Consider the following 15715-nt stretch of genomic DNA (forward strand, 5'->3'; position numbering starts at 1 on the left):
TAAGATCTTAACCAACAGATGTTTATATATGATTCAAAGTCACTTTTTGCAAAAATGGAACAGGAGCAGTTAGGAGGCTCTATCTGTGAGCCTCCCCCCTCATCCTCTCGCAAGGGAACTTACCACAACAGCAACCCCCTCGTGGACCATTGAGGGGGAGGCGTAGAGGCTAGTAGAGTATTTCCCAACGTACAGGGTGGGCCTAGGAGAAAAACGGACATATGCATTCCACAGTCGTTTAAATTCTGGGCTTTTTGGAGAGAAGAATCACAGCCCCAGCCCCAAATACCACCCAGAAAAATAGCCAGATGAACTCCTAAGCACTCTGGGGTGTAGAGGCGAGACTCCTGCCCTGGCAGCAGGAGAACTGGACTGCAGGCCCCGGCTGCCACTCCCTGCCTGGTGTCCTCATCTGCCACGGGCAGGGCTGTGCTCAACCATCCCCACGGCGCCTGCAGAAAGGACTGCGTGCAGGGATCACCCGGGAGAGACTGATGCTTGCGGCCACGGCAAAGCCCCTGAGATGGTGGTGTATAGTTTAGAGAAAACATTCCTGCATATTATCTCATTTGCTCTTCTCCAAAAGCTCTCTCAAGTGGGAAACTGAGGCCGAGGTGGGGATGGAGAGCACAAGCCTGCTGAATCTTAGACACATGCACCCTAACAGTGTAGGCCTGATTTTTAAGTGGCTGTAACTTACAGTAAAAACTTAAAAAATACATGAAATGGGAAAATGAGTACATCTCTTGTAGTCCCACTACCTGAGATATATCCAAATTGTACTATGAATACTAACTGTCTCTTTCCTATCCCCACCCATCATTTTAATTCATTTAATACTTAAGAATTCTGAAGCGCCAGGGGACGCCCCCGGGTTCTTATATTCTGGGGTTTCTGAATGAGCCAGTCTTGGCTCTCTGTTTTCCTCACGGCTTCAGAGTCAGCTGCCCGAGCCCTGGCCCCGTGTGTGGTGTGGCACGCTGCGGCCGGCCCAGAGTGTCAGGGTCACAGAGGCCCTTTCTGCCTGAGCCCCCCGACTCACGTCAGCTTGCTCTTGGCCTCCGTCTCCTTGGGGAAGGGGTACTTCCACTTGGTGATGCGCCCCACCTCCCCGGACATGAAGGTCAGGTAGCGTAGGGTCTCCACAGCGACGTTGATGTGCATCACCTTCCGCAGCCCCTCCCGCTGCCAGACGTAAAAGGCCACCACAGGGGAGGCATAGTTCTGGATCCACAGGACGTCGCCAGACTCACTGTCCACAGTCACCACCAGCCCATCGCCATTGGACACAAAATGGGACATCTCTGCACAGATCAGACAAACAAAGCCACGTCGAGTCTTGCCCTGTTTTGCAACCACATCCTCAGGTCCCGGCAGGTTGTGGCCACTCAGCTAGAGGAAACGAGGTTTCTGGAGTATTCTCCGATCTCCCCCGAACAGTTTCACTCATTTCCAATGAGCTCACTCAGGCTCTACCACAGCAACACACTAGGAGCTGCCTGGTTTGTAAGCCTAAGACAGGATCACCCTCTGGAAGGCGACTTACTTAGTGACATTCGTCAGCGTTCCATTCGCTTAGTGAGAGCAAATACTGAGCAGAAAGGAGCCAACGGGGATGCATTTGATAGCAATCGTTTCAAACCTAATGATCAGGCTCAAAGTCAGGGCTGAACACATCTGACCACAGAACTGGTTTCTATCAGACTTCCTGACCCTGGTATTAAGTTGGCAGAAGTGGTTTTTAGTTTTCATTTGAGTTGGGGGAATGTTTACTAGAGAAATAACTGGAGGGTGAGCCACATGTAGGCAGTGAGTTGTTACTGTCACAGGTGATGCTTTTTCCTGCTTCCCATTGGGCTTCTAGCAAGTTCCTTCTGAGACAAGAGGGACTGGGAAGAGTGCACCTTCCCTCTTCTCAGGCTACCTTGCACTGTTTTACTTGGCTTTTCCTCCTCACTTCTCACCAGGACCTGCCTTCAGCGCTGCCTGTTGAAGTATTTACTCTAATTCCATTGGGAGTCCAGAACCTGCTGACCAAGACTGTCTCAAAGAAGATCGAGCTTTTCTCCTGGATCACAAGGACCACCCAGCCTGGCACAGCCACCCGGAGGACTTACTGTAGTCCACGTCGTCCTCGGGCAGCGAGGCTGCGTAGTCGAAGTAGGTGGCGTTCCACCGGAGCTCTCGGGTTTTGGTGTCGTACATGGTGATGGTGTATTCTGAGGACACACACCAGCCCGTTACCAGAGGGGCCACGCACCCACCGAGGTGCTGACCTTATCTAAATTACAACAGACAAGTCCTTCCTAAACTGCCCGCAGAAAAGGCCAGGCCATCCATGTGGAAAGAGAAAAGGCCATGTGGAGAACTGAAGTCTCAGACCCATGAGTGAACCCAGTCAACAGCACGTGGAGCAGAGACGAGCCACCCCCGTGGTGCCCTTGAACGCAGGACTCACAGGATCATGACCAACACTTAGATCACAGTGTTGTTCTAAGCCACTGAAGTTCTTGGGTGGTTTATTATATAGCAATAGACAGATGATGTTAGAAATTGGTACCTAATAAGGTGGGAAGGTGTTATAACCCAAACCCAAAACATGTGGCATTGACTGGGACCAGGTGCCAAATGGAGGCCGAAAGGTCGATGTGGAGACTGAAAGAGCAGGAAGAAAACTGCTACTGGAAGCCGGAAAGGGGTAACCCAGGTTATGGGGTGGTGACACAATTACCCAATGAACTTGTGGATCTGGCTAAAGAGATTTCCACGCAGAATGCAGAAAGTGCCGAATGGCTTCTCTCAACTGCATGTGATACATTGCAAGACAGATAAACTAAAGAAGAAACAATTTGGTTTTTGAACTGAATAGAGAGGAAATATAGAGGGTTCAGGACTGACATTCCAGCTGAAAAAGATTCTCAATGTAAAAAAAATGGCTTTAGGGCAAAGATGAAGTCCAGGGTGATACCAGCAAAAAATGGCCTCGGGGTCCAGATCAAATCAGTTAGCCCTTGTCAAGTAGCTCAGTTGGTTAAAATGTTGTCTCAATAGGTTGCAGGTTCAATCCCCGGTCAGGGCACATACTAGTACAAGAAGCAACCAATGAATGTATGAATATGTGGAACAACAAATTGGTGTTTCTCTCTCTAAAAATCAATAAAAAAAATAAAGTGAGGCATTAAGACCCTTCTTTGAGACCTGAGAGAGATTTAAGGTGGTATTTCACAGACCTCCTGCTATTACGGTAGCATTTCACAGACCTTCTGCTAGATCAGAGGGTCCTAAGAACCGTGGGAGTGTGGTCCATAGCACAAAGTAGAGAGATGTGTGGGTGTGGTTTAATCTTATAGAATGGACTGTAATTTGACACATGCTAAATCTATTTCCCCAGCCCCTGGTTCTGGGCTGGCTTCCTGACTTGCTTTGACCAGCAGACTGCGGTGGAAGGGAGGTTCCGGGACTTCTGAGCCCAGGCCTGAGGCACTGTAACGCCCACTTTTACTCAAGGAGAGGATCCAGCCATCGTGGAAGGAAGTCCAGGCTCTCTGTGTGGAGCTGAGCCAAGTCCCCAGGCACCTGAGTGAACCCAGCCAACAGCATGTGGAGACCACTGATCCCTGTTGAGCCCTCCCTGAATTTCTGACGCACGGAATCCTGAGCAATTAAGTGTTGGTGTTTGAAGCCACTAAGTTAGGGTGGTTTGTTGAGCAGCAATAAACAAACAATAGAGACCTTCCTGCTTACGTACAGGGCCCCGGATTGGCCTCACTCTCTCTTAGAAAAGCACTGTTTCCACAGCACCTGGAGGAAGGTTCCATCTCTTTTTTAAAGCCTTGGCTACCTGAATGTTTAGACAAACTTAGCGCTCAACTGTAATTTCTTTTTTTTTTAATCCTCACCTGAGGATATGTTCATTGATTTTATAGAGAGAAGAAGGGAGAGAGGGGCAGAGGCAAAGAGAGGGGAAGGGGGTGGGGAGAGGAAAAGAGAGAGAGAGCAAGAGAGAGAGTGAGAGCGCGCGCAACATCAATGTGAGAGAAAAACATCGATTGGTTGCCTCCCATTTGCGCCCTGACTGGGGATCGAACCCATAACCTTTTGGTGTATGGATGAGGCTCCAACTGAGCCAGCCACCCAGCCAGAGCTGTAATGATTTCTAAGTTTTGGGTACAGTTTTTTCCTTCTAAGTGTATGGAGTGTTGGAAGATGTCGGGTGCCGCACACATACGATGAATAAGGCAGATCCCTGCAGTGAAAGGGCTCAGCACCCACCCACTGACTCGCTCCAACGTCTGAGCACCTGCTACATGTCGGACCGGTGCCCAGTGTGGAGATACGGCAGGTGAGCGAAGCCAAGTCCTGTCCTTGGGAAGCTGATGGTGTAGTGCAGGAGGCAGAAAAGTAGGCAAATATGATTTAGAAACATGTAGTGACAAGTAGTAAAAAGAAGACAAGGCTGAAAAAAGAGGTGAGGAGGGTGCTGCTGATGCCTTAACCCTTTGCGGTCCAATGTTATTTTTGGAATTCAAACAGTCTGGTCCAAATTAATTGACAGGATTGAATGTTGAACTTTTTTATGTTCTTATTGCTCGACGTTGGACCTGCTCCTAGCGCCTGGTCTGTCAAGTCAGCCTCGAGGTTGGACCGAAAAGGGTTAAAGGGCCAGTGATCGGCAGTGAGTTGGTGGCTGTAACGCCCCGAGGATGGAAGAGCTGCTGTCCTGGGCAGGGACGGGGAGCTGAGGTGAGGATGAGGCCTCACAGAGAGGGTGCCTTTTGAGCAGCAATGTGAAAGGAGACAGGATGTTGGCCAGACAGGCAAAAACGTGCATACCTGTTAGAGAGGGACCCACAATTCCAAGTGTTTTAAAATAGCACGGCTTATTCTGGGAGCTGTGGGTAGTTCATCTTCACTGGAAAATGTTGAAATGAGGGAAACGTAGCGAGGGAGAAGGGGAAAGAGGCAGCAGCTGCAGGCTTTGTGGGCTGCGTACGGATCGGACTGTAACCCTCAGGCACTGAGGAGCCACAGCGGGTCTAGAAAGGGGAACCACGCGGTAAAATCTGTGCTGGAGAAGACGGCTCCGGCCGCCTTCTCGATAAGGAAGCCCGGAGGCAGAGACCCGTGGGGAGGCTACTTCAGGTCCTCTCTAGAAACAGGCAGGTTTGCACACGACAAAAGGCTCCTTCTTACCTGTGCGCCCAAGGTACAGAAGAGAGGTCGAAGGGCAGAGGCTATCTGCAAAGGCCGATGACAAAGTCTGCTGTTTCTCCCCGGTCAGAAGGTCAATGACATACCAAATGTCCTGCTTTTTACCTGAAACGTCACAAGGACACACTGGTTTACACTCGTCCTATATGGACAAACACCACTGCCGAACCAGCAGCCCACGATGTCCTCTGTCTGAGAGACAGGCCCTTGTCTTGTCACCCTGCTCCGAGGTGGTAATGGTAACGTGGAGATAATAAAACGCTTGGGCCACAGGGTCTCATAAGAACTGAATAACCTAATCATGTGCAAAAATTTCTCCAAACCTAGTAACTCGTATTGTCCTGCTTTGATTAGTGGCCTTAAATACTACAAGTCTGGCCTGGAAAGGGCAATCCTTTCCACACTAGGATCTATATAAATCCACAAGTGCACCCAAGGGTTCAGCGCGCTGCTAACCATCATCCCTATATCGCAACCTCCCTACTGATGAGCTCACGTGGAAGAGGATCTAGAGTGAGTTTCTGACTCTAATGAGCTGGGACCTGTCACTGGGCAGTGGGGCTGGTTACAACCTGGTGCTAATGAGATCCAAGTTATCTCAGCCCCTGTTCTAGCCAGGAAGTTATTCCCAGCCACGGGCTACACCTCTCACCTCGGTCAGCTGATTAAAAGGTCCGATCAGGTGGACGGCATAGCCAAACAACACTTAGGAAAACTCAGAGATGTGCATCTACAGTACACATACCAGAGCATCATGGGAGTGGTGAGTCCGTAGCATGGGCCTCCCATCTGAAGGTCAACACATTCACTATGATGTGTGTGCATCTCTGTTTTGTAAGGTGTGGCCCCTTCCTAACTTACTGGCCAAGTTTCCTATTTCAAGGGACTTTCAGAAGCAGTGCTGAGATGCCAGGGAGAGCCCCGGGTATTCGAATTTGCTAAGGCTGCGCTTAGCTCTAACAGATGTGGCACACACGCCAAGTCCACATGTGTGACACGTGTCCACGGGTCCTAACTTTCTGTTCTCAGCAACAAATCTTAATATGAAAAAGATCTGAAGACAGAGTGAAAACATCAGCAAACAGCTGTGACCACGGTCCCTTCCCAGCTGGCACGGCGCCTCTCTGGTTACTTAGAGGACCACTGCAGTCTCCATAACCCAGCACCACTTACATGGATGGACTGGACAACTGCCACACTTTTAAATGTGTGTAATGAACTCACTTAAGAGGCACCACACAAAGGTGATGGAACCACAATATCCTAAATGCAGCCTAAGTGACGAATCGCTGGAAGGCCAAATAGAAACCAGCGATACCGATGGTCAGAAGGCGCTCAGAGGGGCCTGGGGCGTGGCGCAGAGGAGAGAAAGCCTGGGCTGTTCACTTCCTTCAATTCCCTCGGCTGGGGGTGGGGGGAGGTCCTCACTCTGAAGGTGTGGAAGGAAGCCAGAGCCCGAGTCCCTAGCAAAAACTTACTATTCGGCCTGCACTAGAGGCTCAGAAATACACATACAGGCTCCCCTACCCCCAGGCATGAATAGGCACTGAGCACTTTCAGTTCCTCCAGAAACTGGTGTATAAATACAGGATATTATTACGACTACGATTTCAAGATAAATACAGCTCTCCTTTGTGTGACAAATGCATTTTTATTGACATTCTGGCAGCGACGTGGTAAAGGGAAAGCAGGTGATCCGATGCTTTGGAAGATGTGGCCCCTGTGGGTGTTAAGTGCAGTTTTCACCCAATACTCTGATGCAGGAAATACTCAGACAGCCCTATAATGGACAGGCAGGAGCCTGGCTTCCCTTTCTTGGCTCACACCATTGTATTCACTTAAAATTTCGTCCAATGCTTCTGGGTATGTTGCAATCTTTAAATCGCAGGGGTAGGTCAACACCGCAGCTAAAAGCTTGTTAAATGAGTAACCATATTAATGGTGTTGAGTCTGTTCCCAAGTGGGGGGAGCCCTTTCTTAATTGTTCAGCTGATCCAGGCGCGAACAAGCCCAACCCAGGCAAGAAAGACCTTTCCCAGAAGGGCTGGCGAGGGGACCGCACACCTCTCTCTCAGAGACGCCACTCGCCCAGCTCCTGGGCTCATTTCCAAAGAGCTCAAAGTTTCAGCGCGGAACACAGGAATTCTTACCCATGTAGAGAATCCCATCTGAACTTCGGCATGGCGATGCCTGTACCAGCTCTGGGATGGTAAAGGGAAGTTTCTTAAAAGAAAAAAAAAAAAGGCAGAGGGAAAAATAAGTTAACCAAGTCTTACACAATTATTACAATTTTCACAGTATACTCTGCTTCTGTTACCCAATTCTGCTAAAAAGAGAGAAGCACTGTTGATGGCAGATGGGTGTTTTCCTAATTGGAGGCCCAGGAGAGGGGTGCCCTGGGCTTCCAGATCCATTTTGGACAAGCCCTCGGCTCCCAGGTCCCTGGCACTATAAACACTAACTCCTTTACTCCATGGGCCCCCCAAAGTCTCTTTTCCGGAGCACTCCTGGGGGCAACACAGACCTTTTTCTGAAAAGACTTACACAATTATGGAGAGTTACACAATCTTTGAAATTCTAAGGGGGCAGGAAGAATTCGCCCGTCTTGGAAAATTGGCCCAGAGCCAGCTAAGACTGAGGAGAACGTCAATGCTTCTCAGAGTGAGAGAGAGCCATGAGATTCATTCTGAGGAGCAGCCATCTCCCTGCCCAGCGGGAGCTCCGAGAAAAAGAAGTCATCATTACGTGGGCAACATAGGAGCCTGAAGTGGAAGAGAAGTGTTGATGTTTTCTTCAGTAAATAATTCTCTACTGAAAAACAGAAGACAAATCGGACCTTTTGGTGTTAAAGGAAGTCACGGTAAGTGCCAGGAAAAGAAACTCAGAGGAATCCACATTGTTTCAGCTGCATTTCATCATAAAACCGATTCTTCTGAGCCTCCAGCTGACATCTGACGAGTCCTTTTGGTGAAGGCTTGTTTCAGTGTGCTTTATTTTTGGAACACTCTGTGTTTCTGAAACCGTTCTATAGATAACTGCCTCTACTACGCTGCCACCTTTTTCTCCACGAAAGATTTCTCTCTTGCTTCAATAAACAGAACTTTAAATAAGTAATCATTTGGACTTTCCCATCATCCCAAGGTTTAAGCTAAGCCTTAGAAAAGGAAAAATGCCACAGAGCAGCTGTAATGACTGGGCTTCTGCCAGATGTTTCTGCGAATCGGAAAGTCACTGCAAGGCTTCTGAGTCCTGTGTTCTCTGCCGGGCCTCCCGATCAGGGCCTGAGCCGGCAACATGTTGCTCCTGGAGCTGCTAACCCACAACACAGGAAGGCATCATGTGGGGCGGAGGTCAGAGCATCCTCTGGAAGTTGGAGAGCTCTTCAATCTCAAGTCCAACGTGAAGCTTTGGACTTGGCGTGTTCCTTCACCCCCCCTTGCCTCCAGGCATAGTTTCCACTCCTCTAATATGGGGACAACACTGACATCCCAGAGGGTTGCTTAGGGGTTCAGATGAGACAACGTATACAAGTCACTGGACCCAGTTTCTGGCCAGCAAAGCGCTTTAGTAATGGAGGCTCTAGTGATGTGGAGAGAAATGTTGAAGGTGAAACACACAGACCTCTATCTACACAAGGCCTGCCCTTCTCCCACCTGTTTCAGAAGTCATCAAATAATTTTAAACTTCCCAAATTAAGGCTCACAAGCCACCTACAGTCTAGACCAGCGGTTCTCAATCTTGGCTGCACATTAGAGGCTTTTTAAACTTTCCAATCAAGCAGAACTTACAATCAGAAAGCTCAGAAAGCTCAGGGACGCGTACGGCTCAGTTACATTTGCAACGTGAACGTGCCCATGTAACCAGCACGCAGGAGGGGCACAGAACCTTCACAGCACTCTGAGAGCCCCTTTTGGCCCTTTTCCAACCACAACTCCCCAGGTAATCACTATCCTAACTTCAGAACACCACAGACTCGTTTTTCCCGTCTTTGAGCTTCAGAGAAAGGTATCATTCACCGTGGAGACTTTCTTGTTTGCCATCTTCTGTCCCCCCTTATGTTGGTGAGATTCGTCTACGTCATAGACTATTGTCATTGGTGTAGACTATGAAACTGTATACAATGCCATAATTTATTTATCCCGTCGACTGTTGGTGCTACTTGGGTAGTTTTCACTTCTTGGTTATTATACCTAGTGCCACAGTATATTCGGGTACCTGTCTTTTGGAGAACACATACATGCATTTCTGTTGAGATATAACCCAGGAGGGGATCACTGGTCACAGATACTGCTACACAGTTTTCCAAACTGGTTGTTCTGACCTGTACTTCCACCAGCAGCATACGGGAGTTCAGTTGCTTTGATTCCCCCCTTCCCATTTTTTTCCCATTTTTTTTTCTCGTTTTAGCCACTCTAATGAATGGGTGGTAGTATGACACTGTGATTTTTTTAAAAATATATATACATTTTTATTGATTTCAGAGAGAAAGGGAGGGAGAAAGAGATAGAAACATCAATTATGAGAGAGAATCATTGATCGGCTGCCTCCTGCACGCCCCAACCCTGGGGACCCAGCCCACAACCTGGGCATGTGCCCTGACCGGGAATCGAACTGTGACCTCCTGGTTCATAGGCTGACTCTCAACCACTGAGCCATACCGGCTGTGATTTTTATTTACATAGTTCTTTATACAGGGTGGGGCAAAAGTACGTTTACAGTTGTGAGTATGCAAAACAGTTTCTTCTTTAATTACTGTATTGTTTTCCATACAAACAACTGTAACCCTACTTTTGCCCCACCGTATATATTTTGAATAGGAGGACTTGGTTGGATATGGGTATTGTGACTACATTGCGGCCTGCCTCTCTTAATAGTGTCTCTTAAAGAAAAAAATTCTGAATTTATTTCAATAATTCAATATATCGATTTTTTCCCTTTTGTTAGTGTGAGATGTTTTTGTTTTGTTTTGTTTGTATCCTATTTATGAAACCTTCACCTACTCTAAGGCCATGAAGATGTTCTGCTACTTTTTGTCTTAAAGTTTATTTCACATTTCCCATTTACACATGCAATCTATCTGGAACAGAGTTTTGTGTGCCTGGTGTGAGGTGGGAGTTGAGATTTTTTTTTTCCACGTGGATATCCCAATTGACCCAAAGCATTTATTGAAAAGATGAACCTTCCCCGCTGCACTGTAGTGTTGTCTTTGTCATAAATCAGGTGCTCATATGTGTGGGCCTGTTTCTAAGTTCTCTTATCCTGATGCCTACACTGATTAAATGGACACTTGAAACTGGGATCTAGATTCAGCATTTCTTTAGGGTTCTCTAGGTTTTTACAATGTGTAGCTAAGGTGGAGCATGCCATCTAGATTCTCAAATGGAGATGGGGATACCATGTGCCCACCCCCCCATGCGGACGTCTGCAGGGGAATGGGCAGTGTTTCAAACTACCCTGCTCTCCACACCAATTTGAGAATCACTAGCTAGAGTGAACTCTATTACTGAATGGAGTATTATACCTTTCCAGGGTGTTGGCTGGGCCATCAGAACCTGCTTGTCTAGATTAATGTTTCTGAACTCTGGCTGCCATTTAAAAGCTGTAAAAACATATCGATGCCCAGGCCCCGCTCCAGACCACCTGAATCAGAATCCTCCAAATGTCTTTAAGCTCTCAGGTGATCTCAATGAGCAAAAGTGGAAGATCGCTGGTCCAGAACCTCTGGAGTACAAAGAAGCTAAATACACTCACCGTTAGGCCTTCACTGTGCTTGCCCCCAAGTGTATACAGACTGCCATCGTTGGGATCCGGGAGGAAGGCAGGCCTAGAAATGAAGCAATAGTATCAATGACAGATTACAGCTCAGGGCACAAAACAAACTACCAAAGCCGTGAAAGCCATGACTGGGGGAGGGGGAAAGTGGTGTGTGTGTGTGTGTGTGTGTGTGTGTGTGTGTGTGTGTGTGTGTGTATGAAAGCTAATTCTACCCGCTGCTTGTCCACTTTAGCCACAAACAAAATATCACTATGGCGGCGTGTGCTGTACTTGAGTAGGAAAAAAAGCCACCTGCAAAGGGAAAATTATAAATCATCACGGGAGAGTACATCATCATTGGGTCAAAGCCTCTGGATGAAGGTAAAATAAGTGAAAAGGACCCAGCGAGCCTGCTTTTCAGCTTTCAAGTCAATAACTTCAACAACTAGTACTTAATAGTGCGGCATGGTACGTAAACAGGTAGAACAAATCTGCCTTTAGTGTTCAACAAACATTTATTTTTAAACCACAGGCAATAAAAGCAGACTTTGAAAGCTTGACATCAGAGAGAACCTGCCAAGGACATGGATAAAGGTCTCTCGGCCGGCAGCTTCCCATGAAGCAGCTGTGAGGTGGTCTTTGGTCAAGTGAACCTGCTGAAGGACTATCCTGCTCACACAGAAACCCCGAGGGTCACCTGAGGCTCTTACAGGTACCATCCCGCCTTTATTCTAACACACACCTCTAGCAGCAGGTCACCCTCATGCTTCCCCTCCGTGGTTAACACAGTGAGAGGGAGAGATCTAAACCCTGAGGCCTTCCTGAGGACTTTGGAAGCTTAAGTTCAAACCTCAACTTAAGTTCCATCTCAAATAAGCCTTTTTAAACAACATTGCCCTCCTCCCCCATAATGCCACTCACTCCCAAAGGAACTGACCACCCTCTCCCCAACACAGGCTTCTGTCATGGCACCTGTAAGACTTTCTATGTCTCTATCATTTTCTTATACCTTAAACTTGTGCATATGTACTCCCAGCAATCGGCTTCATAAATATTGAATAATACAGAAAATGCATTAAAGGAAAGTACTGAAGCAAATCGGAAAACTTACTCTTCAACGTGCGTTGGAACCTGCAGAACTGGATCTGTGTGAAAGAACAACAAAGGCACCATCAGACAGACTCTGAGATGTCAAGACTCCTGGAGAGTTCCCAGGGCCAATTCACAAGCTGTACCGACACCTTAGGTTTATTTACATGAGATAACGTGCAAAAAGGCACTTTAGAAAACGCACACACAGAGACAGAATGTAAACTCTTATGATTGCCACTGAGATTGGAGAGAGAACTGACGGCAGAATGTAACTGCTCTCAAGAAACGTGCAGATAACTTGGGGGAGGGACAGCGAAGGGAGAACCGTCACAGCCCTCAGTGGACAGTGGGTCAGTGTCACTGTCTGACACATCAAGGACTTTTAAAACCAAAATCATCACCTTGCCAAATGCTTGGAGCAGGAGCAGATATTCCCATTGAGAAAAGCAAAACTGTGGCTTAAGCATCAGTTTTGCTGTTGATGAGAATCTGACTGGATGGGAAATGGGTACCCCCTTTTGGAGCAGCAGTATGGCAATCTCAGAGCCTTCAAGTGTTCATTCTCGTGATTCTCTTTGACCCATTAACACAGTAAGCGCCCAGCCTGTTTTGTCTTCCGGACGGAAAGTATAGTGTCAGTCACCGGTGACTGACTGGGCGCTTAACGTGTTAATCCCACTTCTATAAAGTGTAGGATAAAAATAACACAGAATATAGAAAATGCTTTCTGTACAAAGATGCTCACAGTAGCATTACAAATTACTCAACTATTCAAGAACATGGTTAATTTATGAAATGCCCACCTCTAAGAAAATTAGGGCTCCATAAAGGGCTTATAAAAATTTAAAACGTGTACAAATCGTTACACTCTTCTGTTTAGGAGAGCAGATGACACTGTATATAGAGTATTAATGCAGCTCAGAACATCTCCCATGCACATTGATAAAACTAGATACAGAGGCAAAGAATGCTAATTGTGAGTTATCTCTGTTGAAAATATAAAGTGAGTTCCCCACCTTTTCTCTATTTCCTCAAATTTGTACAAAAGTAGGCATTACTTTTTGAATTGGGAAAAAAGTTTTCTCTCCAAGTCAGTGTTATATCTGTAGTTGTCAAAACGGCAGAATTTCTCCTTCCCTAGATTCTCCTGGCACAAATCCAGAGGACGCTTCGGATTCCTAGGCGGGATGGTGGTGGGGTGAGAGGACGCTGACGCAGTGGTGTTGCGACAGAGCTAAAATCCACAGGCATGAGATGGCACAGTGATGAGGTATCTCTAGCATCAAAAACCCCACGGGCGGTACAGCCATGCCATCCACAACTTCAAAGCTGGGGCGAGGACGGCTAATACTGTGATGTGATTGTGGACACAGAGTTCCAGGCTCCCCCGGCTCTGCCTATGGTGACAGGCAGCTGTCTGTTTCTCCCAGTCGGTTGGGATGGTCAAAGAAAGCTCTGTCAAGCCTTATCAAATGTTGACTTTGCCTTTCGAGCCCAGCTCCCACATGAAGGCATACGGTGTTCACAACAACAGAGGCACACATACCACATGTGGTCTGTGGGCAGCAAACAATTCATTAAACCAAACACATTATAGGAAACTGGAGAAACTTCCAGTCAGTAAGCACATGTCTGTTGTTCCTACTAATCACCTCTCTGTACAGGCTCACAAACAGACTGATGCAAGAGGCAGGAAATCAGGACCCACAGCACTCTTGCACTGAACCACTCGCGGTGCAGTTGACAGCCCGGTTACTGCAACAGCCCTGCAGCCAGGCCAGCCGGGAAAAGCCAGAATGCTGCAGCCAAAGGCAAACACTGAGCCACACCGGCGGGGCCAGAGGGCATCTCGTTAGTTCATTTCACAGGAAGACAATGCCGAATTCTAACAAGTCACCAGAAACAAGACTTGGAGGCCAAGGGGTTTGTGATTCCGATTCATGAGCCTATCTTTGTTGTCCAGCATCTGCTCACTCTCAGGGACTCGTCTTCAGGGGAAGATTTCCCTGGCTTCCCAGAGCGTATCCACTGGCCACCTGACACTGAGGCCTCAGGTCCCATGTCCTGCACCACAAAGGCACCAGTAGCGACACAGGCCGTCACTGGCAGGAGCCAGGAAAGGATCGGTGGGACAACGATGCCATTGTTTGAGAACCATGCTGTTTTTCTAGGCTTAGGAGGAGATGCACGCACTCCAGTAGGGGAACCTTCTGGCCACCTTAGCTTTCCCATCCACACAGAAAAATTGGTCCCCGGAATAAACACCTGCAGAGCTTAGGGCCACAGATTGGCACAACTATTAACAAGCTCTCACAGAAGCAAGCACACGGCTGCTTTCTTTTTCTTAAAAAAAATTTGAATTTCAGATCTGTTTTAAAATACTACAGAAAAAAATTGTATGGGGGACAGATAAAAAAAATGGCAGCTTGTCAATAACTGTTTAAAGATGAAAATGACAACACAGGGCAGTCATGTTGCCCTTCTCTCTACATATGCTTGAAATTTTCCATAACGTAAAAGGTTAGAGATAAAAATAGTGGGAAAGCCAGCAAAATAAAAGCAAAAAGCACCATGTGAAAACATGCAACGAAAGCCCAACACGAAAAGGTGGTTGTTTTTATTTAATAATGAGAACTGGTATCAGGCAAGATTCTTGTTTTTTGTTTTGTTTTTTTAAAAAGAGCCATGAGAAAAGAAACCTGGCCTAACTATATGAGTATAAACAAATACTGCTACCAAATAAGCCACTCTATCTATATGGAGACTGATAAGGATAAAAGCTGTTTTACTTTCAGAAGGAAAAAAAGGGGGGGGGGAGGTTAGCTCACAAGTGTAAAATTGGGTATTATTCCAGGGGAAGGTAAGGGTATCAGATAAAGGTAAAAATATCAGAAGAGGAAAAACAATGGCTAAAAACCTGAAAGTGGTGATTTGTCTCTTGGATTAACACAGGAAGAAACAGAAAAAACGAACCTGCTCAGTGCTGCCCTGGGGGCAGCCACTGGACTCGACTTGATCCCCCTGGCGCGTCAGGCCGGAAAAGGCACAACCTTTATACTTAGAGAAACCTGGGTGAGATTATGGCACACTCATTGCTCCTGTTTGTGCTAGTCTAATCCTCCTTTTTAACTTGAGACAGAAATGACTCAAAGTAGATGTTCACATCTTCCCTTTGTCCAAGTTCGGAAGGGTAAATATTTAAATATTTTTATTTCCAAAAGAAGTGCTGGCCTCCCTGTATTCCTCGAATACTGCCAAGCGTGCCCCTCCCTCAGGGCCTTTGCATTTGCTGCTTCCTCTGCCTAGGTCTTTGATCAAATGTCACCATCTCAGAGAGGTCTTCCATGACTACCTCCTACCCCCCAGGATGCCCCGCCCTCTTCCCTGTTTAGTTCTTCTCCATGACACCACCTCTGAAGTATAGTTGTATATTTTATTTAATGTCTAACTACTATAAACTTTGTGAGGGCTAGGATTCATCTTTTATTATCTGCTATATCCCAAAAATCTACCACAGTGCCTGCACACAGGAGGGGCTCAATATATTTATTAGTTTCCTTCCAATTCCTATTCCTGCCCAGCCTGGGAATCCACCGTTGATCACTTCTAATGATGCAGCAGCTATGTTCTCTCAGCCTTCAACCCAGAAGCTACCAAG

The 15715-nt window shown here is 47.1% G+C and overlaps 1 protein-coding gene across 1 annotated transcript in view; it reads right to left on the reverse strand.

Annotated features, from left to right (window-relative positions):
• The window catches only part of ERN1 (endoplasmic reticulum to nucleus signaling 1), a 58630-nt gene that overhangs the window by 20542 nt on the left and 22373 nt on the right, over positions 1-15715 (reverse strand). Inside the window, exons 3-9 of the mRNA XM_014532602.1 lie at positions 12077-12110; positions 10963-11035; positions 7362-7434; positions 5194-5316; positions 2118-2219; positions 1043-1304; positions 124-202 (exon numbers count right to left, since the gene is read on the reverse strand). Of these exons, the coding sequence (XP_014388088.1) occupies positions 124-202; positions 1043-1304; positions 2118-2219; positions 5194-5316; positions 7362-7434; positions 10963-11035; positions 12077-12110 (746 nt within the window). The remainder of the gene's footprint in view (positions 1-123; positions 203-1042; positions 1305-2117; positions 2220-5193; positions 5317-7361; positions 7435-10962; positions 11036-12076; positions 12111-15715) is intronic.

Source organism: Myotis brandtii, unplaced genomic scaffold (genome assembly GCF_000412655.1).
Source record: "Myotis brandtii unplaced genomic scaffold, ASM41265v1 scaffold120, whole genome shotgun sequence".
Lineage (NCBI taxonomy): Eukaryota > Metazoa > Chordata > Mammalia > Chiroptera > Vespertilionidae > Myotis > Myotis brandtii.